The 26,978-nt window shown below is 41.0% G+C and overlaps 3 protein-coding genes across 4 annotated transcripts in view; 1 reads left to right on the forward strand and 2 right to left on the reverse strand.

The window, feature by feature from the left end:
- Window positions 1-111: 111 nt before the first annotated feature.
- Window positions 112-9,362, forward strand: LOC136444102 (uncharacterized). Of its 2 annotated transcripts, none has more exons than XM_066441596.1 (6): window positions 112-181; window positions 5,971-6,115; window positions 6,389-6,442; window positions 6,813-7,190; window positions 7,905-8,114; window positions 8,226-9,362. In XM_066441596.1, the coding sequence occupies exons 1-6, from the start codon at window positions 139-141 to the stop codon at window positions 8,356-8,358; spliced, it is 963 nt and encodes a 320-aa protein (XP_066297693.1). In that variant the 5' UTR covers window positions 112-138; the 3' UTR covers window positions 8,359-9,362. The 2 variants fall into 2 exon arrangements, with proteins under 2 accessions (XP_066297693.1, XP_066297695.1); XM_066441598.1 differs by lacking the exon at window positions 112-181 and adding an exon at window positions 727-1,007.
- Window positions 9,363-12,510: 3,148 nt separating this feature from the next.
- LOC136444113 (uncharacterized) lies at window positions 12,511-15,930 on the reverse strand. Its single transcript, XM_066441614.1, has 2 exons — window positions 15,316-15,930; window positions 12,511-14,975 (listed from the first exon to the last, which is right to left on the reverse strand). The coding sequence occupies exons 1-2, from the start codon at window positions 15,924-15,926 to the stop codon at window positions 14,966-14,968; spliced, it is 621 nt and encodes a 206-aa protein (XP_066297711.1). The 5' UTR covers window positions 15,927-15,930; the 3' UTR covers window positions 12,511-14,965.
- The window catches only part of LOC136443926 (pleckstrin homology domain-containing family G member 5-like), a gene marked incomplete at its 3' end in the record, with an annotated part of 56,197 nt that continues 45,145 nt past the window's right edge, over window positions 15,927-26,978 (reverse strand). Inside the window, exons 6-19 of the mRNA XM_066441302.1 lie at window positions 24,612-24,687; window positions 23,520-23,608; window positions 23,120-23,256; window positions 22,740-22,879; window positions 22,285-22,500; window positions 20,779-20,928; window positions 19,082-19,198; window positions 18,710-18,841; window positions 18,428-18,478; window positions 18,036-18,185; window positions 17,724-17,834; window positions 17,436-17,585; window positions 16,848-16,997; window positions 15,927-16,721 (exon numbers count right to left, since the gene is read on the reverse strand). Coding sequence (XP_066297399.1) covers window positions 15,927-16,721; window positions 16,848-16,997; window positions 17,436-17,585; window positions 17,724-17,834; window positions 18,036-18,185; window positions 18,428-18,478; window positions 18,710-18,841; window positions 19,082-19,198; window positions 20,779-20,928; window positions 22,285-22,500; window positions 22,740-22,879; window positions 23,120-23,256; window positions 23,520-23,608; window positions 24,612-24,687 — 2,464 coding nt within the window. The remainder of the gene's footprint in view (window positions 16,722-16,847; window positions 16,998-17,435; window positions 17,586-17,723; window positions 17,835-18,035; window positions 18,186-18,427; window positions 18,479-18,709; window positions 18,842-19,081; window positions 19,199-20,778; window positions 20,929-22,284; window positions 22,501-22,739; window positions 22,880-23,119; window positions 23,257-23,519; window positions 23,609-24,611; window positions 24,688-26,978) is intronic.

A 26,978-nucleotide genomic window follows, 5' to 3' on the forward strand; every position in this document is an offset into this window, starting at 1 on the left:
TATTCATAACAAATGTGTGATTTTTTTTTATTTCCTATTAAAATGACAAGTTTTGTGTACCCCCTGTTTTGTAAAATGTAGATGTCCAGATGTATATATTTGACGAATCATGTTCGAACAGATTTTTAGTTTGAAAACATGGCGGAAAATGGAGCCCACGCAAACAGAAAGTCTGCTGCAGGTAATGTTTTTCTGCTCCTCAAAACGCGCGAAAGAAAGGGTTTAACATGTCGCAATTTTACACTAAGCAGCTACTTAATTACCTTGCTGGAAATTTGGGTAATTTTTGTTGTATATTAAAGCGCCGTATCTCCCGCATTTTGAGAGACAAATTATGCGGTTGTCGTTGTCGCCGGTGGTCCATTTTTACCGCCGCCATTGCACCCCGACCAATCAAACCACGTGAATCGCATTGAAACTCAGATTCGTATCAGCCATTTCCCCGACAAATCCCTTTCTAACTTGCGTTAACGACTACATCTGACAAAACTCGCCAGTGAGATGGTGGAGGGTGTCTTTCCAAAGATGTTTTCAAATATTTGGCAATTTTGACACTTTGGAAGTGATTGAAAGCGACCGCGATTTAACGTTTAGAAAAAAAAATAGTTTCTAAAATTCTAACGTTACTACTTTTCTCTAAACGTTAAAACGTTAATATAGAAGGAGAGCGGACGAGCTAGCGCCCCGCTGGGTCCTTTTGTTTCGCCCCGCTGCGACCCATTGTGAATAGCTGGCGCGGCGCCATCTTTGAACCGATGCGTGAATCGCGGTTTTCTATGCAAAGGAGCTTCGGCATGACGTCACACGTGCCGAGCTTGAGCCGACCGGCAGCCGAGATGCCTCGGGTTTCCGACGATTTACTTATTTGGAATACCCGGTAGGGTTCGGCAGACGTCATCATTCGATCGAGGACAAAATGGCGGTCATCTAGATACTTGAATTTTTGCCGTGCGACTACTTGTGGCAAGTTTATGGTCATTTTTGTTGACAAGTCTCCGGTTTTTAGCGTAAGAAATATAGATTCATACCTATAAATTCATGTTGCCACAAAAAATTTGTATCGTTTTTCTTCGGTAAGTTTTATTTTTTTCTGAGTAGCTGAAGGGGTCCTCGTTCCAAATTTGTTGTTTTGGTCGACGGACCCTGGGTAGATTTTCCGGCACCTGGGAGTGACTTTTTGTATGATTTTCGTGCCCGTTCGTGCATGGAGGTCCTCGGTTGGTATCCATGAGTTCTTCGGTCATGTTTTGGATAGCTATGTGTTTCCTTAGGAGACTTTTAGGCCGATTTATTTCGGCTCCCGATTGCAATGTTTACAGAAGAAGGTGTATGCGAGCCTACCCTGGGATCCAGACTGTTTATCGGGCCTTTTACCTGGTTTCTTTAGCCGGTTCCTTCTCCTCAATCCCTTCGGCGACCGAAAGCTCCAAGCCCACCGATGCCGTAAATTATCAGCGTATTGGGGGAGTTCTACCGGTAGTCCGGGCGGGCTGACTTCTTGGACCGCCGCCGAAGGAAATCGCTAGCGACCCGGTACTAGTCTGGGCTCCAGGGAATGCGAGCCAAGTCAAGCTAAGTTTGTAATTTCTCCTCAGTCGGCATATATGCACATTAAAAGATACTGTTCTCTAAGACTTGTGTTTTTCAAGCCATCCGGCGGTTTTGTATACATTCTCACAGACTTCGCAATCAAATGTACCGCGCGGCTGCCGGCGGCAGCGTTGGTTGCCGCAGTGCTTTGATTCTCGCCGTTAGAGAGATCATCTTCCACGTTGCATTCTTGTAACTCAAATGTTTCAAAGTCCTCCTCAAAAGTAACTGAAAAAAGATCGAAGTTGCTCCACACAGAGTCATTATGCCTCCTTGGTCACACCCGTGAAAACAAAGCAAAGTAGACTTATCTTTAAGCTACAAAGAAATGGTATAGAAGGACCACTCATTAATTGGATTGACAGTTATCTAAGAAACAGGTCACAGCGTGTAGTCATTGACGGCCAGTCTTCTGCCTGGGACATGACCAACGCTGGTGTTCCACAGGGGTCAATATTAGGCCCATTATTCTTTCTCGTTTATATAAATGACATTGTAAATGACCTTATTTCCCTCCCATTCCTATTTGCCGACGACAGCTCCCTTCTTCAAATTGTAGACAACCCTTTTGATTCTGCTGCCTGTCTAAACGCCGACCTGTCCAGAATTCATGCTTGGGCCACCCAGTGGCTCATGGAGCTAAATCCCAAAAAATCAGAAGAAATGTGCTTCTCAGCCAAAAGAGATCCCCTTGTTCACCCACCCCTCTTTCTTAACAACAGTGTGATAAAGTCAGTCGATATCCATAAACATATTGGAGTTATACTGAGCTCCAACATGTCCTGGAATTCCCACACTAATTACATTATAACCAAGGTATCCAAAAGTATTGATCTCTTTAGCGGCCTAAAATTCAAACTGCCTCGTCATATCCTCGAAACTTTATATAAATCATATATACGCCCCTGTCTTGAGTACGGCGACGTCATTTGGCACGGTACAACAGCCGAGCAAATTGAACGCATACAATATCACTGTGCCCTTGTTGTAACAGGCGCCATCAAGGGATCTTCTTACTTGGCAACTAGGAACGAACTTGGTTGGGAAACACTGTCAGACAGAAGACACCTTCATAGATTATGTTTGTTCTATAAAATTGTAAATGGTCAAACCCGAAACTACCTGTCTCAACTAGCACCCACACCTATCCTCTCATCATGTTCATACGAATTGCGTAATAGGATGAACTTAAAACCTCTAAATTATTCAACAAATCGTTTTGCCAGGTCCTTTGTTCCGTACTCGACGCACCACTGGAACAACCTCGATTTGTCAACTCGCTCTTTAAACTACTGTCAATTTCGAACTGTTCTCCTAAAAACCATACGACCTGTTAAGCTCAACTATTTTAGCCATGGCCCTCGCCTTTCCTGTGTTCACCTATTACGCCTTCGCATTGGCACCTGTAGTCTAAACCACAGTCTCTTTACTCGAGGATTGTTAAACAGCCCAGCATGTAACTGCGGGTGCCAACGCGAAACAGTACCACATTATTTACTCCACTGCCCTATGTACAATGCCCAACGCTCAACCCTCCTCGGCAAACTCTCCAGGCTCTTAGGACACACTCTTAATTTCCCATCATTATCGGACAACGCTAAAGTTTCCGTTTTACTCCGTGGTAGTCCTTCACATTCATCTGTTGTTAACTCCAATATTCTATTAGCAACCCAAAACTTCATCACTACAACTAAGCGTTTTTAAAACACAGTTGTCCTGGCATTTTTTGTAATGTGTCCAACTATTTCATCAGTGGGTGGGAAACTGGACTTGCGCTTATCCTTTCTTGTAATATTAAGTACAATGTATTATTTTCTGTCTGATGTGATTTTCCTTTGCTTTTCATTTGTACTTGATTTCTCTCTGTAAAATATGTATGTTTTTTTTATGTAAGGGGTAGCGTCAAAATAAGTCTTGCACTTGAGTGCGCCCCCTTTTGTCACTCTGTATCTCTGTTTAAATGTTTGAATAAAAAAAAAAAAAAAAAAAAAAAAAAAAGCAAAGTTGCCAAGCTCTGGGCGTGGGGTGTATGCATATCGGGGTAATTCGCACCTTGACGCGACATTGACTTTTCACACCCGTTACACGCATAGTACAATAGAGACTCAGCTCGTCCGCTCTCCTTCTATAGGGCGTATTCAGTCACGTGACCCTCCCCCTAGCAACGCGCACTGGCGGCCATGTTGGTGCTCACTTGATAGTGGAGCCCTATGGAACTCTCCGTATATATGGCAGATGTTTTCTACGCCATTCACAATTTCCCTTCGAAACGTTTTGTCTCACAATCATGGTGTTTTGCCTCGTGGTCAGATGTTGGATTGGGACTGATAAAGCACACACTGATCGGGTAACAGTAAGATTGGTTTGGCGTTTCTCGTGTAGGTGAGGGAACATACGAAGGGACTAACGACTGAAACAAAAGTGGATTTCTGACATACGAACAGCGGATCTAAATAGTTGAAGTTTGAGAATCAACGTGAGTGTATGGAAACATTTGTTTAAAGTTTGTATCTGATCGAAAAGCAAATTACAGGCCCGTTGTGTAACACAGTGGCGGCACCGTGTAGTCGTTGCTTGAGATACGTTCGTAAACTGGGGGGTCTTTCAACGTCGAACTTTCCCGATCATAACGTACTCCCTGTCAACAAAATTTTTCATGACTCAAGACACTGTACTACGTGGTTGCAGGCCTTGGAACAATTGTATGCTGTGAACTGATTTTATGCGTACTCTGTAAACAGTTTAGCGGCCATGTTTGTAGGCTGCTGGGGAAAACATTTCCTCGCTCGTCGATAATGGGTCATTTCCAGTAGGTGAAATTGGATTTTTGTAGCGAAAAGGATGTGAGGCTGGAGACTCTTTGCATATAATAAAACAGCGATCAGACGACTTCGCATTCCTTGGAAATTTAGAGACCGTCGGACACCGAGAAACTTCGCTGCAGGGTGAGCACCAACATGGCCGCCCACGGAGGGCAGGGGTGATGACGTCACGTGAATACGCCCTATATAAAACCTTCTTGCTGTAGGTAAACAACAGTAGCTAATTGAACTATTAGCATAAAACCTTGTCATGAATTTATCTTCTTTTTTCAAAAGTTTATCCAGTTGCTTGAGTAACTATTTTTGCCGCACGTAAGAATAATTTAGGTGTTAACGTTAAAACACAGTATTACAACAAGTCTTTTTTTCCCTGTATTCAATAAAACATTAACTAACACTGACTAATATCAACGTTAAAATAATCAGATTATGGATTTAGAGCCAGGTTTGTATAGCAAGACGGCAGAGACAAGGTTTCCGTACACTGGACACGGGAGTCTCCTGAGTCAAGAGGCAGACTGAGGTGACTACATGTTGCTGGCTCTGCTCACTTTTCCTCAGCTGAAGTTCTCTTACTAGCTCTCCGCTATTGCTGTCCCCACTGAATTGCCATGCCTTAGAAATCACCCGACGTGCAATCTTATTAATTACAGCTTGCAAACACAATAATTGTACAACGCATTTCTACACTCAGAGTTTTCACCATTCTTACATGCGCAAATGCCTTTTTATGGCATCTAGAACGTTGTTGCAATAGAACTGACAGTAGTTTTCGACATATTGTACTATTTTTGGTATGTTGACCATTGCCGAAGGGTAAAAAATGTTTTTTATTTCAAAATTTCAAAAATCTGGCGAAAATCAATGTGTACGCTGATGTCATCCATAAAATTTACTTGCTGTGGCCTTACAATCAACATTGTTGCATCATCATTCATGGTAATTAGTCATAGTCATGGGTATCACAGTGGATATAGCTGGTACATGAAATATGAGTGAATCAGATGGCATGCCGCTCCTGGTATGGACTTTTGATTATTGACTAAAATCATAAAGATGGCCCTTACTCGCTTAGGCCCAAGAAATGGATATGGCACCATGTGGTGTGGAAAGGACTTTTGACTGCACGATGCGATATGTTGTTGTCTCTTGAGTCTGAAGCATTTCGTGCAATATCCAGTCTCCACTAGTACAGCTACTTCCTTTGTGAGTTCAGTACCTACTAGTAAGGAATACACAATGCAAATATGGCTTTTTAGTCACCTTATTGGTCAGAGTGTACAAATATCATTTCTAATGTTTGAGGCAGTTGTCTAGATTTTGGGAAAAGCTTTTAAACGTACGTAGATGCTGCAACACAAATCTCAACAGTGGCACCTCTCAATATGCATGTATACCTGATCATGGCGGATTGGTCAGCATATTCAAATTTTATTTCTTATGTTTGAGTCAGTTTTCTAGAAAGAATGGGGAAAAAAGCCAAATCTCCATGATGGCACATCTCAATAAGCATGTACATTTTTGTATACCTGATCATGATGAGTTTTTTTCCTTGCAGAGTTACGTTTCGAGCAGCTGCAGAAGTGGCGTGAGGACAATGGGCGGCAGCACAGGCCAGGAAGGGAACCCATGACTCCTGGTATTGTTAAGCGCAGCGGTACCAACGAGGCCAACCTTCCACCCTCAAGGGGAAGCTCTGTGAAGTATGACTCCTTCTGATCAGAAAATTGATAATTCCCCACATTACATTAGGGTTACTCAAATTAAGTTTCTGAATTCAGTACAATTGTCAGGAGAGGGTCACTGACTTACACTAGCCAGTATGAATGATAGTTTTGAAATTGTATTGTTTTCAAGTGCTCATTTTTGTGCCACTTTTGCAATGCCGTTTTCGTGTATACGTAGATGATTTGTATTTACTGATCACTGAATTGAAAACTGATTAGAAAGAAAATAAATCATTTCTACTGTTTCAGGAAAACATCTGCTCCCAAGAGGAAGCAAAAGGAGAATAAAGTCCAGGATGACAGGTAAGCAGCCAGGTGTAACTGTGTTTGATAGTCCTGTTGTCTCCCATCGTCTCATCCTTTGTTGTTCATCTTGCTTTTTCTTGACTAGAATCTGTTGTAGAAACTACCAGAATGCTTTGTGATAATTGATATACATAACTTTACTTATAACATGTAGGTGTATTTTCTTTGACAAACAAATAGTTCCACCGGCAAAACATTGATTTCATAATATGTTTTTTTGTGTATGTAAATTACAGTTATCTGGAGAAGTTTGAACAGTGACGCTATTCGCTATCTATGATGAAGAAACTATACCCCTTTATTCCATGTGCTACAAATGCATACACACATAGGTTTAACATAATGGCATCTCTCTCTGTATTCTCAGCAAAAGACCCCCATGGCGGCCTTCCAGTGCCAGTAAGACACTGTTCTCCCAGCCGCTGACACGGTGCCGTAACCTCAACCTCAAACCAAAACTGAGGAAACTCAAGGATTATGTAGAAGAGAATCAACCTGAGATGGCAGGTGATGTGGGACAAGACATGGGACATGCAGGACAGGACATGGGACAAGCAACAGACAACATCGTAACATTCCCTCATCGCCCGAGTGCCATGGATCTCCCAGAAACTGCAGGACCTGCCAACACAGCTGTGACACATGAGGAGACTGATCTTGAGAACAGAAGTGACGGTCGGGAGGATGAGAATGACTCGGACATGATGGGGGCAGCAGCAGCTGCACCAAAGAAAACATCCATGAGGTCAGAAAGAGAGTTAAAATCATCTTTATTGTGTTTAGGTTAGAACAAACATACAATTTATTACAAGCACAAGATGAATGATTAAAAACTCCTTGGACAACCCCTTTTCTGATTATATATAGGGCACTCAGGGGATGCAAAGTAAGGAGATATTGTTTATCATGTGTCAGCCTGTTTATGCACCAAAACTGCTTTGAACATTTTTTTAAACATATATATCATATGAATGAGACACAAAAGGACATACATGTACTTGCATGTTGCACTGATTGTCTATTGCAGTTTCGTGTACTATTATAGAAGAAGAACTTTATTGCACGACTATTATAGCAGGTACAAAGTATGGCAACAACAGTAAACATAGAACAAGACATGAGTATGGAATAAAACTATTCACTTCAACAAAATTACTATCTTAGGTTTTACATGATTCAAGTTTGGCTAATTTTGAGTATCATTATTTTTTCTAATAACAAAACAATCTTTTATATATTTGCCTATATAATGCTAATAATTGCAGCTCGAAAACAGTCCCGTCAGTTTTTCCCAGCCAACCATATTTCTTGCACTGTATGTCACATTGCATTGGCCCCTCAAGTTGAAGGCCAAATATGGATCAGTGGTCAATATCATTGATATCAATCATTTGTTCTTTTTGTTCATAGAGACAAATGTTGTGCTCACCAAAATTTTTTTTGTATGGTTTCTTCACAGACAAGAGCTACATGTAGAACAGTCCAGGCTGAAGGAAAAGGGGAAGACCCCGTCCCCCCGGTTCAACCATATCCTGACGTTCAGGACCCCGTCTCCAGGGTCTGCTGCTAGGAGGTTCAACAGTATCCTGGCGTTAAGGACCCCGTCTCCGGATCATGTGCGGCCTTCAGCGCTATTCAACACTCCAAAAAGGAGGTCTACATTCAACAGGTATGTTTGTTAGATCGGATTGGCTTGCTACAAAATGGACATTAGCTGAGTTTATAACTATTACTAATCATTAAGCTAGTATAACTATAAGTAATTTGTAATGTATTTTAGTCAAACACTCAGGCGCTCTAGAAGACTAGCAATGGTGGCTCGTGGTGACGCCGGTCCGACGCTCTGCCTGGAACTGCCGTGCGTCTCCCCTCCATTCGCCAGCCACGATCCCTTAGGTGCCATCTCTCGCTGACGTGTCAGAGGAGGAGTTTGTCCTTCGAGCCAACAGAGCGTTGGTTCAAGAGCCCCCCATGGCAGACAGTGATGCCAATCGACAAATCTGATGTACTCAAACGTCCATAGTGTAGTCTAAGAATAGTTTTTAGAAACAGTGTCTGCATAGTCATTGAAAAAGTTATTGAAAATGGTCATTGAAAATGACAATAATACAAGGGGGCAATACAAGACTTACATTTCAACAGTGGAAGTTTGGGCTAACAGGATTCTTGCATTGTTGATTTTAGTCTTTAAAACATGTAGTACTGTAGGGATCTATCTTTCAAAGGTTGTTGCAGAATGTTTGAGTAACTTGATTTATGTTCAACTATGAACTTGAGAAGTATGAGAAGATTTTATGCGCTCTACAGACTATATAATAAAGCGAACGGAAAGCTAATAAGGCTAATATTTTAGAGCACAGAACACAACTAAAGATATTATATAAAGATACATTGTGCATCAAGTCACAACAATTAAGACTTTATTACTACATGTTGTATTACATCCCATATGAACTTCTGCAGAAGTTGCTTTGCTTTGTACTGAAAGAAGACAATGTTTTTAAGACAGGGAAAGAAAAGGTATGTGTTATCTCTAAGCCAAGCAACTTGGGCATGTACTGCCAACATGTCCCACGTGTCTGCTTGATCCAGATCCAGAGAATCCTCCTTCCCTCGGTCTGGATCTGCTGTAGGGATAAGGGATTCGCCGGTGCCAGCAGCCATCCATGGGACTATTGTCTGGTGTAGCTGTTGCATTGAGCAGTTTTACAAAGTACATGCTTCATTGAAGGGACATACAGTTACTGTCTTTAAACTGTTTTTGATGCATGAAGCTAAACATTGGACCAGGGTACTAGTATATGAGATGTTATTTTAAACTTATGGCTTAGCCATCAAAATGTGCATGTCATACTGATTTATTTTAGATGATTCATGAATAAAATGTTGTGTGTGTTTGCAGTCAGCTTTACAAGAAGTCTGTTTCATCTTTACTTCGTCATTGAAAGTTGTTAAAGTTTGTTGTGTTTTGTAGCCACTAAGATTTTGAGTGCAGCTGTGATACTGGGCAGAAGAGAAGAAGAAGGGAATTTGTCTCCACTTTGAACTATATAACAAGGTATCATTCAATGTTCACACCTAAAGGCTTGCTCGTAACTATATAAATTTAGATCATCTAAATGTCTAGAATCTCGACAACATAACGGTTTGCAACGGCCACGGGTTGCGCGACGGGACTTCATGCGGGTGAGTCGCTACGACTGGTCCAGAAGATACAGGTCACGTTGTGAGATTTTGGCCATGTATTTCGTCAAGGGCATTCCCTGAATATCGAATACTTGCTCAGAATATGTACTTGTCGATCATTAGTAATTCAGTTAGAGTAGCAAGTTGGTATTCTGTAGTATCAAATGGGCAACACGGAGGCGCTAGGATTAACACAACGCTCAAAGCAAATCCGGGATGATTTTGATAATAAAATTACGTCAGTCAACGTTTATCACCCGGGCATATAGGAGGATTTGAAGCCATAGAAGTTGCATTACTTCATCAAAGTTACCTCTCTGCATAGTTTCCCTACTTCTCTCTGCCCAACGATAGGAAACAACTAAACGGCTGCACACAATCCTGGTAGTCAAGAAGGTCAACGCTGTTTTTTCGCCGCGTGACAAGGGCGTGATCAAGCGGAAGCAAAAAGAACGGCAGCATAGTAATATTTCCAATACGGTTTTACATTTGATATCTAAGAGCGACCCCTAGCAGTTGATAGAATAGATGCTGCAAATTTACTTAAGCGCCATGGTAGGTATACATTGATTGGTCAATATATGCTATGGTGCCAAATCAGCATATACCAGTACATGTAGTTGTGTTTGCTATGCGGGAACACCATTAAAACATTTTGCATCGAAAGCTGATTGGCCAAAAGGAACGGTACAAACCAATCAGAATAGATATTAGAAATCTGATGACGATGATTAGAAATCAATTGGACTTTATCCATTAGCCAGTCAGCAGCCAATCGATATTAACCATGGAGGTACATATGGGCTACTTGGTAATTATATTCCCACAGATTAAACACGTCTATATGAGTCTACATGCAATGGTTGGTCATTTTATTTTACTGGACCAATCAGCATCCATAGCAGAATTCAATGCCATTCTGTCCCATTCCACTAAGTCCTTGTATCGCGCGTTGGAGGTATCCTTGGCGTGAACAACCGACACAATTAAATTGAAGGAAAGTATGGCTGGCCACTTGTGGCATTTGGAATTTGTGTGAATGTGGACACCATTGAATCATTATGCTAATAAGGACCTCATTAGCATAATGGTCCTTTGGATAAATGTTACCATAACATTCTTTGTTAAGCTCATACTTTGGACAACTTAATATGTTGTTTGGGTGAAGATGATCAACTGGTATGATTTATAATTGATGAGAAACACTCCTAATACATTAGTCATATTTAGGTTAAAATCATTTGGCGAAGGTATGAGGTCGTAGAACTCTTGTTGTAAATGCAGAAATGCTTGCGGTGGTTTTATGTTCGCGATTTTCGCAGTGAAATCTTTACCGCGATCTTAAAACCATCGACAAAAGCCATTCCTTTGTGTGATTGTAGTGCCACTATTTTTTCAAACGCGAACTAAAAACCACCGCGAACACTCTATTTTCTCACTATAGAGAAATCAAATCCCCGCAAACGTTTCTGCATTTACAGTACCATATATTTGTGGGTAAAGTCAAACAACAACACAATGCCTCGAGACTTGAACTGAAAGAAAACTGAATCAGTTGGCTATAGTTCTCGCCCTCGGTGAGTCGAGATTGTCTCGAGCATAATGTATCTGACTTAATGAGAAGACATGCTCTTTTAGACTTTTAGTTAGCCTGGAATCCAAACCTATTATAGCTCCCAAGAGACTCGGGAGCTATAATAGGTTTGGATTCCAGGCTAACTTTTGGTATGTTATGGCATACATGAAATAGTAGGCAAAATTAAGAAAAATCTTCAGATTCTACAAAATCGCATGCTTAGAGGGTGAGGAAGCTACAGAAAACGTAAGCTACCTTCAGACGATAGGTCTTGGGCGTCTAGGCGTGGCTTTGGCGGGAGACCCTGTGGCTTTACTGCTTCGGCTTCCTCGTATATGTCTGTGGACGCTCCCAGTCGTTCTTTATACTTCACACCAGCGTTGTTGTCATGACAGGAACGCCCATTTGCACCGTGCCGAGGGATAGGAGGAGATTTGGCGGGCCGCTGGGTTGTCCGTTGCCGGTCCCCGCGCGAGAGGTACGGACAGGCTGGGCTTGCTGGTACATCTCTACTGGTACTGCACGGGCACGTGGGGGGTGCGCACTTTATCACAGTTAAGTATGCGTGAATATTAAAAACAATACCGTGATTAGTCTGAATAGAATAAAAACATCGGCATGACGTGTATCCAATGGAGTTTTGTTTTTCTGAACGTAACGTTAACAGAAAAGTAATCTGTAGGTGGGAGGTAGACATTCAAGTGTTCAAAAGTTCAAAACATATCGGATATAAAGAACTGGTAATCTAAATGCAGATTTTTCTTATATGTCTTCGAAGCTTCAGTCTTTGTAGACCCCTCTAGCCACCGGTGCAATTGGTTGTTGCCATAGCAGCCACGCCCACCTGTGCCGTTCTAATGAACAGGGCCTAGCTGAAGATTGGGGCAAGATGGTTGATGTGGCATTCAGCACCAAGGACAGGAACAGGTCGTAAGGTTTGGAGGTCAGAGGTCAAACCACTCTCTTGCATGACGTTTTGAACGATCGTATAGACGAAACGGTTCTCACTTCTAGTGGGATTTCATTTCAACTCACCACACCTCACTATATTTTGTGATCTTTTTCAACATTCTAGTCTAATATTCGACAATCGCATGCAAGGATTGATTCAAACTGAGTCGGATTGAATAAGTATGAGGTCCTGATGTCCTGCTAAAGAATAGGTACTCGTTTAACTGTTTATACAAAGACTTGCGGTAGTTTGTTGTGCATCTTGCGACTTGATGTTTCCAGCCAAGACTTATTGAGTAATGGTACCCTAGCATCCCTTTCATAATGAAAACAGAACCACTCACACACTGTGTCCAATTGTTAAACCACACTTTTTATTAAATTCTCAACTTACAGCATTGCTGATTTAGTATTCCACAGTTCCTTTCATTATGTCTCAATCCTTGAAGTACAGCTATATATACACATGTCATATCATGGAATGAATTTGGTCACATCTGATGTTCATACAACTGATGCAGTGCCTTTTCATTGGGAAGTCAACACTGTTTGAATCACAATTGCTGCATGGAATCTTTCCTTACTGCTTGCCAGAGAAATAACTTCGAAATCATTGCGTCATCATTATTTTGAAGACCTTGATTTCTTCCATGGAAGAGACTTAAATTTCTGCTTGGAATTCATCAAGTGCAAATAAATGTTCAACTCCCAAATACGCCACACCATACAAAATACAGTGCCAAGACATGCGAAAAACAGGTACAATGAAAGAATAAAATAAGGTACTCTGTTCATATTATCATACTCCAAAACAAAATGCAACAGACAACACAATATATATATATGTATGGTCCCAGACCTTGTAATAAAGTTATACAATATATGTACATGTTTTGTTCTTTTCATATCTGAACAAGACTTAACCACCAAGATAAAGAAGTAGCACAATATACATTTTCATTTTTTTTTCTGTCATTCTGTGTCCCAATGTACACGTTAAGAAAAATAGTACAAAGTAAACAGCTACAGCATGACTGTAGACTTAACTGTTTTCTTCCGAGGGAAATGTTACATGTTTTAACAGTAGCTTAGACTAAATGGTTTTTACACTGAAAATGGGAATTTGTGTCATTGTATACTTCACAAACTCTGGCCTGATAGCCGAAAGTTTGGAAATCTAATCTCAATTATGAAAATGACTGTGTTCATCACTCAGTGTTTATTCATTATACAGAAATTTGTAATTTTGGTACAGTTAATTGTTCCTATAGGGTGCATTAATGTCATGGGTGCTCAAGGTATAATAGAAGTTCCACATTGTACAACGTCAAACTGTTATTCAAATTTCCTTGAGAACATCTAGTCGCAACCATACTCAAGACCGACACCAAATCTTGATTTAAGACAACAGAGAAACACACAATGTTCAATATTCAACGGTTAAAAGCCAGTTCCAAAATGCGTTGTGTAAGAAACTTCAATAAATTAAATCGTTCTCATATAATCAGAGTAATATGTTTTCCGCCACCTCATATTATATTACGTAGCCTCCACTTTATACAGACGTTTCATATACATATTTACAGCAATGAAAACTTTCAAAAGTCAAAAGTCATGAATACTCTTTTTTCTTTACAGAAGTTTGTCTGATTTTCCTGATGTGTCTTCACAATATTGTGGCTATTTTCCATCATCAGTATTCGAACCTTCCCGTTTGATGTTGACCACTGAACGATGTAACGTACACAACTAACTGTAAAGACTATACTGTCTGAAACACAAACATTTGTAGCACCACAATATTCAACAGCACACAACAGTAAAGGTTGACAACACATAGACATTCTCTGTTTCACTGTCTATCCCACTATTAGGACACAACTTTTCCTCTGGAAGTGTATATGAGACAGTAGCCATTTCGACACACAGCTGTACATGAAAATGGATTTTCGTGCACATTCTACTAAAGCAGGTAATGTCAGTTGGACCATCACCAAGACAGAGACCCATGGTTGTGTGGAAACCCTTTTCTCTAACTGCAACAATGGAACATTAACACCCAGCCATATTTAGAAAAACCTGGTCCCAGCCACTTCAAGCAACAATTATTACTTGGATAAATTCATCTCAAAGCATAAGAATATGTATATACGAACTAAAAAAGGAAAACACTAAGGACAATAGAGAAGTTAGCGAGCAGGATCTATACTAGCTCTTGTTGATACTCCTACAGTACTTGAAATGCTAACAATGTGTTTGTTCTGTTACACTGTAATAGCTTATCAAGCTTTCCCCATGGACATAAAAAGTCTCTTCCATGACTGATAGATATGTAGAAAGAATGCGCAAAGCCACCCTAACAGTATACATATGCTTGTACAGCATCTACAGTGTCACCCTATCTACTCCGTTAAGGTGTTGTCTACATCTTTGGAAATATGCAGTGAATAAAGCAAAGTTGACCCTCTCAGGCTTGGGTGCTACATTAGTACTGATGTTACTTTTGTACTGCCTTGAATTGTTTTGTACTTCATTTTTACAGAAAAACAAATAAAAACAAAAAATGAAAAACATTGCGGAAATAAAAATGTTTTGTACATTTGTTGATTTTTGTAGCAATATTCTAATAGTATCTTGAATAACAAGCCTTATTCTGGTACTGCATTTCCCTTGTTGTGCCACCTCTGTCCAAGAAAGTGTGATATTTGAACTGCATTTGGCCACCTCATGGTGTAGTAAACATGGATATGTCCTCTCTGTAGTGCTGCATTTCATGTACGTCGATGAAGAGGACGTGCAACAGAACTTCAAACTTGTCTGTGGAGAGGAAGAACAAAGTTGTTAACATATGTAGGAGAATAAGCTGACAGCATATAAACTTCAGGCATGGATCGTTCAAACTGCTTGTGCAATCCCTTGTAAAATGAGGAGGAGCTATATAAGGTAGTATTAGGTTATACACACCAAAATTGTGGCCTTTTATTACTTTTGTGACAACTCTCAACATTAACCAATGAGATTTTTCTTTAAAAAGACATGCAAACCAACAGTGTGGCAAGAGTGGGATGTGCAGTCATTGCTAATCTGTAGCTGCATCTACTAAACTTAAAAAAAACCACAGACATTTAGAAAGCAAGAACAGTATCCAGTTACTCACGATGCTGTGACTGTAGTGCTCATGATGAGAGATCTTCTGATGCGTGCCAGTTCCTCCCTCGACAACTTCCGTCTGGTTCTTGCCGGCGCCACAGGTGCGGGTACCGACGCAATCCCGTCCTTCAAGTCACTCATTGTTTGAGAAGCCTTTATATGTGAGTCTGAGTGCATGTTGGCATTGTTGTCCACATACTCTTCCTCCGCACTCTCTAATGTATGGCTGAGATCGGACGTAGATTTGGACTTGTCCTTGATTCTGGTTCGTGCGTCCATTCTGGAGTCGCTGCTGCTGCGTCTCACGTCCACCTGGACGTCTGCCCTCTCTTCCTCCGTGTACCGGACGGAGCTGCTTCGCCCCTGCACCTGTCGTATCGTCCCGATGGTCGTGTACGTTTTCAGTTCGGAAAGGTTTGCACTTTGCTGTATGTACTGCATAGCCTCGGTTTGGTTTGTAGCTTCGTCTGGGAAGAACTGTGCAGCGGGAAGCGATCGACGTCCCGCAGTCGTGGCAGACCTACCTATAGTGTCCGTACCGGATCTCAGCTCCTTTGTGAAATTTGGTGGTGTACATGTGTTCGGCAACACCTCTGACCCTCTCAGGTGTAGCTTCATCTCTGCTGAAGGGTACACCATCTGGGCATCGCACTCCTGGATACTCGGAACACTACTCCTGGGCGAAAGGCTAGGCTTTTTTGATACAGGTGGTCGTCTGCGAACTGGGGATGTTGGAGACGGTATTGAGGGAAGCTCTTGGTGAGTGTCCATGGGCAGATCCTGAGGGCGCGTCACTTCGGCCTCCCCCATGTCAGAGTCTGGGATATCTACATCTGTAGCTGTCACCACCACACTTGGGTTCGTGACTTCTGCGTTGGGTGTAAGGCTATTCCTTTTAGCCTTTGACGGGGGCGACTCGGGTATGAGCTGGAAATCGAACTCGTCGGAATCAGACTCAACGTTGTACACATTCTCCTCCTCAGTGCTGGTGACTAAGGTCATAGTGTCTGTACGTGCACACTTGGTACGGAGGCACAGAGTCTCGTAGCTCTTGCGTGCGTTCCTGATCGCCTCGATCCAAGACTTCCCCTGGCCCGGGGTCCCAGCCTGCATCATGTACGCAGCTGTCGCCAGGTTATACTCATTCAGATACACCAGCAAGAAGCTCCCCGGGTCCTTCAGTTCTCTCAACACTATACGGTCCATGACCATGGGTTGTTTGATGACTTTGAACTTCTCGCTTCCTCGCTTGATTGGCTTTGTGATGAGCAGCATGTCGGTGAAGAGGAAGCCGTACACGTCCACCTTACTGTCCTTCCCATCCTTCAGCTTCATCCCCCCCTCGAACAACAAGTACCTCTTGTCCTTCATACTGGCACCAGGCATGGGAGCAGTCAGGTCGATCTGGCAGTACTGAAACAACAGATTCGGACTTGTTAGCTCTGTCTATCAAAATCACAATGATCTTGCAAGATAAGGATATTTTGTATGACATGCACGCGTAACAAAAATAAGATCCATTCATATACAAATACATACCTGTCCCAGAAGCCTGTCCACTTCATCACTTCCGGGCTCCACTGCATCGTAGGACTCGATCCGTGCGATGATGTTAGCCAGCCGCTGCTGTTCATGTCTCTGCCGCAAGGTGGTGTTGACTTTAGTCACAAATGTTTCCACTTTGTCAATCTGTAGGAAAAAGGAGAAGGATCGATTTTAACTAAAAAGAACACAGCAAGAGTTAGTTAGTTAAAATCCTCCCACACCATAAGTTGTATAGGGCGGTGCCCATCTCCGTTTCATAGCCCTAGGCCACACTGTGGTGCAATCACTGCAGCACGGGGCTAGTCCACTTGCAGTTGAGTGTGTTTAACTTCCATACCGTTTTACAAGTATGTACCATTTTTGTAAAGTCTTTGGTATGACTCAATGTGCCTCTTTTCCATAGGTGTCCTACCCGGGGCTTGAACCCCGGTCCTTCTGGTCCAAGTAATTTGAACCAGATGTGGCTAGTAACAGAAGCGCAGACCACTACACCACAGGGACAGTCAATACAATCATTGAAAACCCAGCAAACTCATCACAAAGCCAAAAGAGGCAGAAGCAGCTGTGAAAAGAATCCCTTACCATTCTGACCAGACTCTCCTGTTCACTGGGCTCCTCTGTCTTCTTGAGAATGGCCTTGAGGAGCAGCGTGTACTTGGTGATTCTCTGCATGGGCTTCACCAGCAGGTCTCCAAGCTTCAGTCTCTGACACTGCTTCTGGTTCTCTCCCCACTGGAGGAAGAACACAAAAACTCAATTAACCGAAGACTATACTTCACTTACAGATTGAAACTACTTCTGGTATTGTTTTATATCCTTATCAATCTCAATACAATACATGCTCAAGGCAAAGGCGTAAAATAAACATACCTCCACATACTGCTTGAAGAGGTCGTTCTCCCGAAACTTCTCCTTCATGTATGCCACACAAGCTTCCTCCTCCATACAGTACTTCACGTAAGGCTGGAACATCTCCTCAAACTAGGGTAAAGATACAGATCATTCACTATGTTGACAAGCATTTGAAATCAAACAGGAAATCCAAAAGATACAGATAAAAACTTTCTATAGTTGTTGATACTGGAATCATTTGAAAGTCTCTGCAGTAAGAAGATTAACATTCATTTGATAACACAGTCATCAAGAGTTCTTTATAAGCAATGTTTTCAATGGCCGCATTACCTCGAGGAAGCCCTCCTCCATGTCGGAGGGTTTGAGTGGTTCCCGTCTCTGCCGTGCTTTGGTGACCACGTGACACATGTGGTCCTGCCAGAACGCACTGTTGCACTGTTCCACCTCCTGGATGTTACTGAACAGCTTCTCTGTGTCAATCTGAAAATACAAACATAAAATTAACACTTAGTGCTAGTGGTGTTTTTAGATTTTAATATCAAGGATACCTGGAAAACAGGCTTGGTGCCTGAGCATATTTTTCCCTGTATGAATAAATATATAAATGAAATAACAGATTATATTTCACTGAAAGAAATTAAACAAGTAATTGCTTGACAAGAACAAAGTTTACAACCGTTTCAGTTTTTGAGGTAAATGAAATAACTGGGGACATATCTCACCTCACATAGAATTGCTTCATTCTGAAGGTTGATCAGACAACACATGAACAACTGTAGAAGGGAGAAACAACACAATGTCAATGCGATATTCCATGATGACATAAAACTTCACTTAAAGCATAACACAGTGTGCAAACTCCAAAAATGTTACAAACTATCTCTACCCAAAAAATGTCAAAACCAAAGATCTAAAAGTTCAATTGTAAATCACTTCACTGCCACATGCTACAGTACTTGATAATTTAGAGTGCACGTAATTCAGCCAATAGAATGGGTGCTTACATCGACGACTACTCTGATGCCCTTGATGTACGACACTTCAGTTGAGACGAGCTCCCACAGGGCCTCTTGTTGTGCCATCTGTTTCTTAGTCATGTTACTTTTGTCGTCAACTATCTCTGACCACGATGCCTCCTGTATCAACAAAAACAAATCGTTCAATTCAAATCAATAATTTGAAGCTTCAAATTGTGACAAACATTGCATTGTCATCTGACATTCAATATTTACAGCTTAGTTGTGCAAGGTAACAGTTACGACAAGCTAAGTTGGTTACACAGACATAATTGACAGAGTTATCATTGGTAAATGTATGTCTTCAACACAACTGCTCTTTTGGGGCAAACTGCAACATGTTAGGCTTGTCAAACTTACCAGGTCATAGATGGACTCATCCTCGTCCCTGTTGTAGAACCAGATGAGGGAGGGCAGCTTGGGCAGTCCGTACACTGCGTACATGTTCAACTTGTCCGCCAACATCTCGCTTTTCTCCTAGTTGGAGAAACAGTCAGACGTTTAGAATCATTATCTTTCCGAATAGAAAAATTGTCAGCATATATATAAGCAGCTATGCCTCGAATATGACTTTTTAAACTAGATTTCGAGACTTACTTACAGGACTGTAGCTAAGGTACAAGAAGAATGCTATATGTGTGCCTGATAACCTTAGTTGACAACCCTTATCTTGAAGCGTAAACATAACCGATAGAATAACTTTCAAGATAAAACAGCACATCAAATCTCCAGCTTAGTTTCTCCTAAAACATTAGTTGTATAAAATGGGGCTATGCCTAGATTACATTCACAAACTTGGAGGATAAAAACTAACGCTTACTAGAGCACTGAACTAACATGTTTTAGAGTGCCTACCTTGTCCATTGTGAAGACTAATGACACTGTCTCATACCCCCAAATGCAGTTGTTAAACTAGACTTGCTAAATGGTACAGCTAGAGCTACCGGATCCAAGAGGACGTGTATCATGCCAAAGTGTAACTTGGACAAGAGTGCTCAAAACAAAGCACCTCCGCTATTGCTATTGTTACTTGTACCCTATCTGTTGTGGGTCCCTGAAAGGACCTTTTTAGAGGGCTTGGCTAGCTACTGCCTGCTTGTTGTAACCAGGCTACTGAGTCATTTGACCCAATGTCCCCATGATCGAGCTCAGTTTGATCACTCCACCTGCCAATGTGTGCTGATCTTTTGTTAAATGCTCTCTACTTGTCGATTTTGTTTGCATAGGCTACATTGACTGCTTTTGGCACCTGGCTGCCACTGGTGCTTAACAAAAGTACATGTCGGGTATACTTGTAACAGGTGCTTTTTCTTGTTACAACCTGTCTTTGTTGTCCCTATTAATTACATATTACGAGACAACTCTTTTTACGAACACTACTTTTCTGGTGACTTTAACATTTCAATTTGCCATGCAACTGGTGCCATTGCTTAATTCAGTGTGCCAGTCAGATCGCAAAAAGAATTTCCAAACATCTGGAAATCGGTATATTTTCGATCTGTACCTTTTGTTGTGTGGAGCAACCCACTGTGAAATTTGTCAAACAGAATGTTAATGAGAAAAACATTCTTTGACGACGGTACGTGTAGATATGTACTTTTAGCAGCCTTTTCTCTTTCTTCTTCATGCACACATAACTTTTTAGCTTAATCGCTAGATTCGCCACACATAGAATATATCATAAGTTAGTTAAAATAAATATACCACTAATAAACACTGGTGTGGGGTACAAATGGTCAAACTGCAAATACTTACTACTAAAAAAATGTACCAACTGGAGCTCTGATTAAGATGCATGAGGACACAATCCAGAGTGTTGAGAGTATATTCTATCATTACATACATCCTGGTTCCTGGCTTACAACAACAGGAATACATAAAAAACAAACACATTTTGAGTTGGGCTTGTAATTCTTTTTCTAAAACACTGAAGCTACCAAACAGTTATCTGATCCTATATAGAGCATGATAACCATGCTATTAACCATTATTCTATTAATTTAGTTTAACTTTCAATATGGAGAAGTTGATTTTTGAGAAACCTGGTTTAAACTTACATTTGCAACAGGCGCTCCTTGGTTGAAGAGTGCGCTAACGTTAAACCTGCCCCCTGTTCTGCTGCGGTCGGAGCCCTCCCGAGGACTCAGCGGCCCTGTGTCTTGGGACGGCCCCAGAATGGACATGATGTTCTTCCTACTTCTCTGGCTCTGTAATAATCAAAACACATACAATTAAACTTCATTATCCAACAAAAACATTCAACAAACCAGCCCCAACTGTTGGCCACCCTGACAAAAGGGAGAAAATATAAACAGCAGTTAGTATGTGAAGAACCTTAGATATGACATACCCATAACTGAGAAAGAATTGGGACGGGTCAGTAAACTTTAACACTATCTTATGTCAAGAATCCTTTGTGTACCAATTACAGCATAGTCAGTTAGACCATTTCATTCTACAAGAAGGGGGAGTTCTGCAGTAGAAATAATGTTGAATATCAACTGAGAGCCTACATTTCCTTTGTTAACCGACCACAACAAATGCTGATATTGCCTTCTGATCAATTCTTTTTTTACTCATAACTGATTTTGATGTGCAGAAAATTTTGTAAACAGTATTGTTTTCGTTTCACCTGCAAGAGAAATGAGCTAGCCCACTGGGTCAGCTGATGATGAGAATGTTGTCGAGCAGGTTTTTGCCGAAGGGTTTGTCTATAGCTACATTATAACCATGGTTTACATGTTGTGGTGCAATTTTGTCTGAGAGACACCTGGGCCAATGACCTAAAGTGAGGACTGTACCATCTTGAGGGGTGTGATAATTTCACACATCAACTGGTTAAAAGAAGGCATACAAATGTATAACCTGATTTGTATTGAATGTGTAGGAGAAGCCATGAAGAGATTAATATACCAGCTGCTGCAAAAAACAATATCTCATAAGTACATGAGTCCAATTTAGCCACCACTTCATAACTACAGACACTCAGGCTCCAGGGGCTCCCTTAGGGTTTTCGGGGACATTTGAATTACAAAGGTAAACATGAAGTAATAACCTGTTTCATGGGACAACTAAATAGGAGCTGATAACCCAGAGTGTATCTATGTGTAATAAAGCGTGATAACAGATTTTATAATTATGGCCGTGATAAGGTGGAACAATTTTTCATACCAGAAACATTTAAAATCTTGGCTCACAGTTTAGTGTTGGCTTTAAGCATGATTCAAGGTCTTGAATGTATTAGGTGGACAATAATGTTTTGGCAAAATAGTGAATCTTGATTGGATAATATGACACGTATTATGTTTAATATCAATATGAGGACACCTGCTGGGAATTGGTAAGAAAAAAATTGAAAAAAAAGAGAGTTACATAAGGTCCACCGTAAATTGATCACCCGTTAGTAATTAATGGTTAAAACCTTGAGCACAGGAAAAGGAACCTTTTACTTTTTTAGGAGGGGAGGGGGAGGTTAAGAATTGTACGCCGCATGCGAAGTAGTCATCAGTCTGCCACCACCCTTCACCGTCTTGACGTGTTGACAGTGCTAGAGCGGTACTTGCCTTTACAAACGTCAGGCTTCCTCCCTCATACAGGGGGAAAACGCCACTGACAGTACCGTTAACAGGGGGTTGGCGGACAAACGCCTCGGCCGGTTTGTTGTTTTGGTTCATTTGGTGACGTGCCCAGGTCTCAGCCTGACGATCGCTGTAGAACATGGAGCTGGTAGAAATGGTGCGCCGACGAGGGATGGCCTTGGGGAAAGCCCGCCGGTATGCCTGAGTGAGGGTGTGGGTGCAGCAGGCAGTTGTAATCATTGTGCAGGACAGGATCAGACATTAAATAAGGGAAGGGGCTGTGCCGGTACAAGACCATCATCTTTGATCTGATTGGTGTGTAGAAGCTTGAAGTAACTTTGTGTGGAAAAGGACATGTCGAAAATCAAAAAGTGTAACCCTCCACCTGACACACTATGACCATAGATTTGTTTTCTATTGTTTTTTATCAGAAGACTTACCCCAGATGATCTTCTGCTGCCAGTTGGGTCTTCTTTTGATTGGCTGAGAGTCTTGAGTTTTGCCGTCATGACGTTACCCTTGGCACTGTGAAGTCCTGTCTTCGTCAAGCCTGTGTCCGAGTCCTTCAAGGGCTCTTTTCCTACAAAACATGAAACAACATTCAGCTTTTCTTCCTCTTTATTTTCTTATTTTTTATAAGAATATGTCTCACGAGCTTTCACATGCAATAGACTAGAGTGCTATTCCATCTGTAATTACATTTACAAAATCCAATGTGGATGATTATATCGTTGCCCCAAAGATTTTTTTGGACATCAAATAGGTGAATTATATTCTCCCCCCCCATCAAAGACTTGTAGTTCAAGTGGGTGCTCCTAACCTTTAACATGAAGACTGTGTCCCCCTAGTGGATACGTCTCAAAGTGCAGGGGGAGGGGGGTGCTGGACTGGTCCAGGTAGATGTTGACATGATCAATGGTGAGGCCCCGTCTGTCCATCATACCTGCAAGCGCGTCCCTGTAAAATCAAAGCAGTCGTGTTATAAGTCAGGAAGTATAAAGAGGCAAATAAGTCCTTTGACTGAGTTGAGGAATCTTTGACTCTATTTTCACACTTTGACAGTTCTTAGTGATTCTTAGTGATATATGATGTAAAAATGTTGTGCTATAGCAAGGACTAGGTACTCATGCAATAGTGCAAGACTCAAATGTTCATTACATGAAAGAACAGACATACATGTAGCTTCATTACAACAACAATTGCAGTGGACTCTTTCTTACCTTAGGGTTTTTCCTTTTACTGCTGGAACGATTTCTGTTTCGTAGTCTGCAATGTCGAATTTCACAGTAAAGAATTCTCGGCTAGGATCCTGCAAAAAGAACATTTGGATTTGTAAAGAAGAAAATCTAACATGCGAAATATGCCGAGATGTTAAAGCAACTGTCAGGGGAAGTATCATAACCAAGGAGTCCAGTTCCTAATCAGAAATAATATTAGATTGTGTAAGATGTAAGGTACCAGTGATGACAGAACCTTTGGATCCATCAAGGTAGATTATCTAAGTGCACAATGTCTCTATCTTTACAAGTGCCACATGCACTGCACATCAACACCTTGTTTACAGTACAGCAGTGAATCTAGTTATGATAGTAAGATGTCCCATGCCCTGTATCCCTGTGATGTTGAGTTGCGGAGGAGTGAGCTACATGACGTAAGTTGCCATGTTGTTTTGCTGTCATTATTACTTAAGAGGCAATCTGTTTATCTGTTGGCCCAAATTGAAGCCATTAGATTTTGCTCTCTAGGCATATCCGTTTCTTTGAACTGTTAAGGACTGCTCCAAAGGAGGAGTCTATTGCCAGCATTGGTAGTAAAAGTAGTTGTATCCATGCAGTATTTGGTAATATCATTGGGATGGTATAATAAAAAAATCTAGTAACAAAACTAGTGAAAAAGCTTCTTACATGTATATAAGACGACCATCATAATGATCAAGGCTATTCCTGATGTCAAAACAAATGACCTAAATAGTACGCATAAGCAATTATGCATTACTTGGGATCTACTTCAAAGATCAAAGATCCTGCATCGTCGATACGAATCAAAACATTGTGCAGTTGACGTCAACTTACGTCAGAATTTACACAGGATGTAGTAAGGTGAGAAATATCAGAAAATAATTTCATTTCTGACAGAACAAATGATAGCAAATGATTTATTGAATCAATGCTCAAATGATAAAGATAGATATTAGAAATGTAACTCTCTACAACACATACAGATTGTTTCTAAGTTAAGGAATATCAAGACTACAGTGTTAGTATGGACAATGGACACTGGAATTTTGGTGTTTACATCTATAATGTACTTACATCAGTGTGATGTCTTCTGGCTGTCTTCTTTTTACTGAGTTTGAAGTCTTTCTGTGGTCCATATGACGAGGTTGTTCTGTAAAAATACAACAATAAACATTGTCACTTGAAAAACCACACGTGTACACTGGGCAGTTGACATTCCACATTTGCACACACCTTTCATTGTCTTGCAGGTAACTACAAAACACACTATTCCTATTTGAAAACGTAAAAACTCAAGCAACTGTTGGAAAAAGCTGACTGAGGGAAAAAATCTGAAAGTAAACAATGCCTGAGGATGCAATCAAAGTGTGGAACAATGGATACTATCAGAGCAACCACTGTCATTAGTGGTTTGTTGTGGATAGCCACAGGACATGTTCCCCCCACCTGTTTTGGGGCTAATCACAACTTGTCTGAATATAAGGCTGAGCCTCTGTACAGTGTAACTAATCACAGACTCCTGACAAGTCATCTTTAGTACTTTTTAAAATGTCTTGGGTTCTAATCACCAAAACCTCCTGTCTTGCAAATGAAGGGTAAAAATAAGCCACACTCTCGTACTGTTTTATATAACATGGCAACCAGATTTTCAACTATCCTGTTTTTGCCAAACAGACACAGCCAACAAATCTACCCAATTGCAAGTACTTGCACCACATTTCTGAAAGACTAAAATGATACAGTTGGAAACAACAGTTGAATCTATCTTACCATTATGTCCAGACACAAATTGAAACATCTTGTGTACATTGGGTGGCATCAGTAGGTATTCTAATTACCCAGTTGCTCGGCATGTAATTATGCAAATCCAGATATATTGGTGGGAGGGGTAAATGTTTTTGGCGACACCTCGCTAGTAGGAATCTTCAGCACTCAGATCTTATGCTATGTTTGAAATTGAGAATGCTGGAAGTGATTTTTTTCCTCTTCCCAATGGAACATGCACTTCACAAGCTACACAGCAGTGAATGTCCTTCTTACACAATGCAACTTTCTGATCAACGGTTTGTTGTAACAATTTGTCTTCAGGCTAGGTTTAGGTGGGTCTAAAAGTAGAATAATTACAGTAAACCACCCTGTATGTAAAACAGTCTGGGGTTTGAAGAGAGATTAAAGGATAGAGAGCCTGTCTTGTGGTGCATTTTGGAAAGTCTCAAAGAAACATTATGTGAAGTATGTAAGGTATGTCACCAAATGTGCCGAAAGCAAGACACTTAACATTGTTCCTCTTTGTCCAACAATTAGATCTTTGTGAACGGTCATTGTGCATGGGTGACCACACAGCATTAATGACAGTATTCCCTCAGGTAAATAGATTTTCAGCAAAAAAACCCAGCAACAGTCAAGTCCAGAAATATCCAACATTGCTGTAATGTGGTCCCTTCCCAATCTGCCAATATTCTACCGGAAAGGTGGGAAAGTAAAAAAAGTCTACTCCTTAATTTGTGAAAAAGTTTAGATCATGCTTAATGAGTTGTAGCCACACCTATACTGCACCTACTATTACTACATCAAGTTTAGACATGCCTAGTACTGGGTATACAATGTAGACCATAATTACGAACACTTCAAATTCCGGCGATTATCTCTTCTCTTTTGTGTACAATTCTAGGTCACTATGTGAAGCCTTCATTTTATCATTAGTGTTCGTTTCATGAACTTCATGAAGCAATTTCTAACTCAAACTGATTAGAAGTAAAGGAAAGGTGGGACTCCATCCCCATAAATTATAATGATTCTGTGCGCCTATTACTAGTATTGGACATATTTGACAATTATGGAAGACAAGAGGCTTTGTGGTTTTGACAGGTGGTCCCTGAACATGTCCGCCAGTGCGGAAGGTACTTCCTCCGGTCCCTTTATGTGCTGTGACCCCCGGTGTGACCTTCCTTGGTCTTGTAACGACGCTGTTGTTTTCCGATTAGCCCTCGAGTTATAATTATGTGTGTGTGTGTGTGTGTGTGTGTGTGTTGGTATTTGGTATGTACAGATAACAGATTATTTGACAAGCGGAGAGTGAGGTCTAAGTCAAATAATCCAAGGATTCAAGACTTCCCCACAACGATGTATGGCAACATAAAAGAATAAAATCATTAAGAATTTTGTTCTCGTTCAAATTCTACACAAAAAGGATCTTCCGAAAATGTCACCTGACAGCCCCTGCAATGATTTGTTTTATTACAGGCAGAACTATTAATCTTAACTAATCTGAAAAGAGCATTGAAGGTCATGATGGCTGATAAATGAGATGATTTGTCTACTTCACGCCCGATGATGAGGACATAATATCTAATCATGCAAATGACATATTCAAGGTTCACTTTCTCCTTCACACACGAGCTGAGTTTAAATCTTTAGACAAAAAGATTTGCCCACATTTAC

Source organism: Branchiostoma lanceolatum, chromosome 10 (genome assembly GCF_035083965.1).
Source record: "Branchiostoma lanceolatum isolate klBraLanc5 chromosome 10, klBraLanc5.hap2, whole genome shotgun sequence".
Lineage (NCBI taxonomy): Eukaryota > Metazoa > Chordata > Leptocardii > Amphioxiformes > Branchiostomatidae > Branchiostoma > Branchiostoma lanceolatum.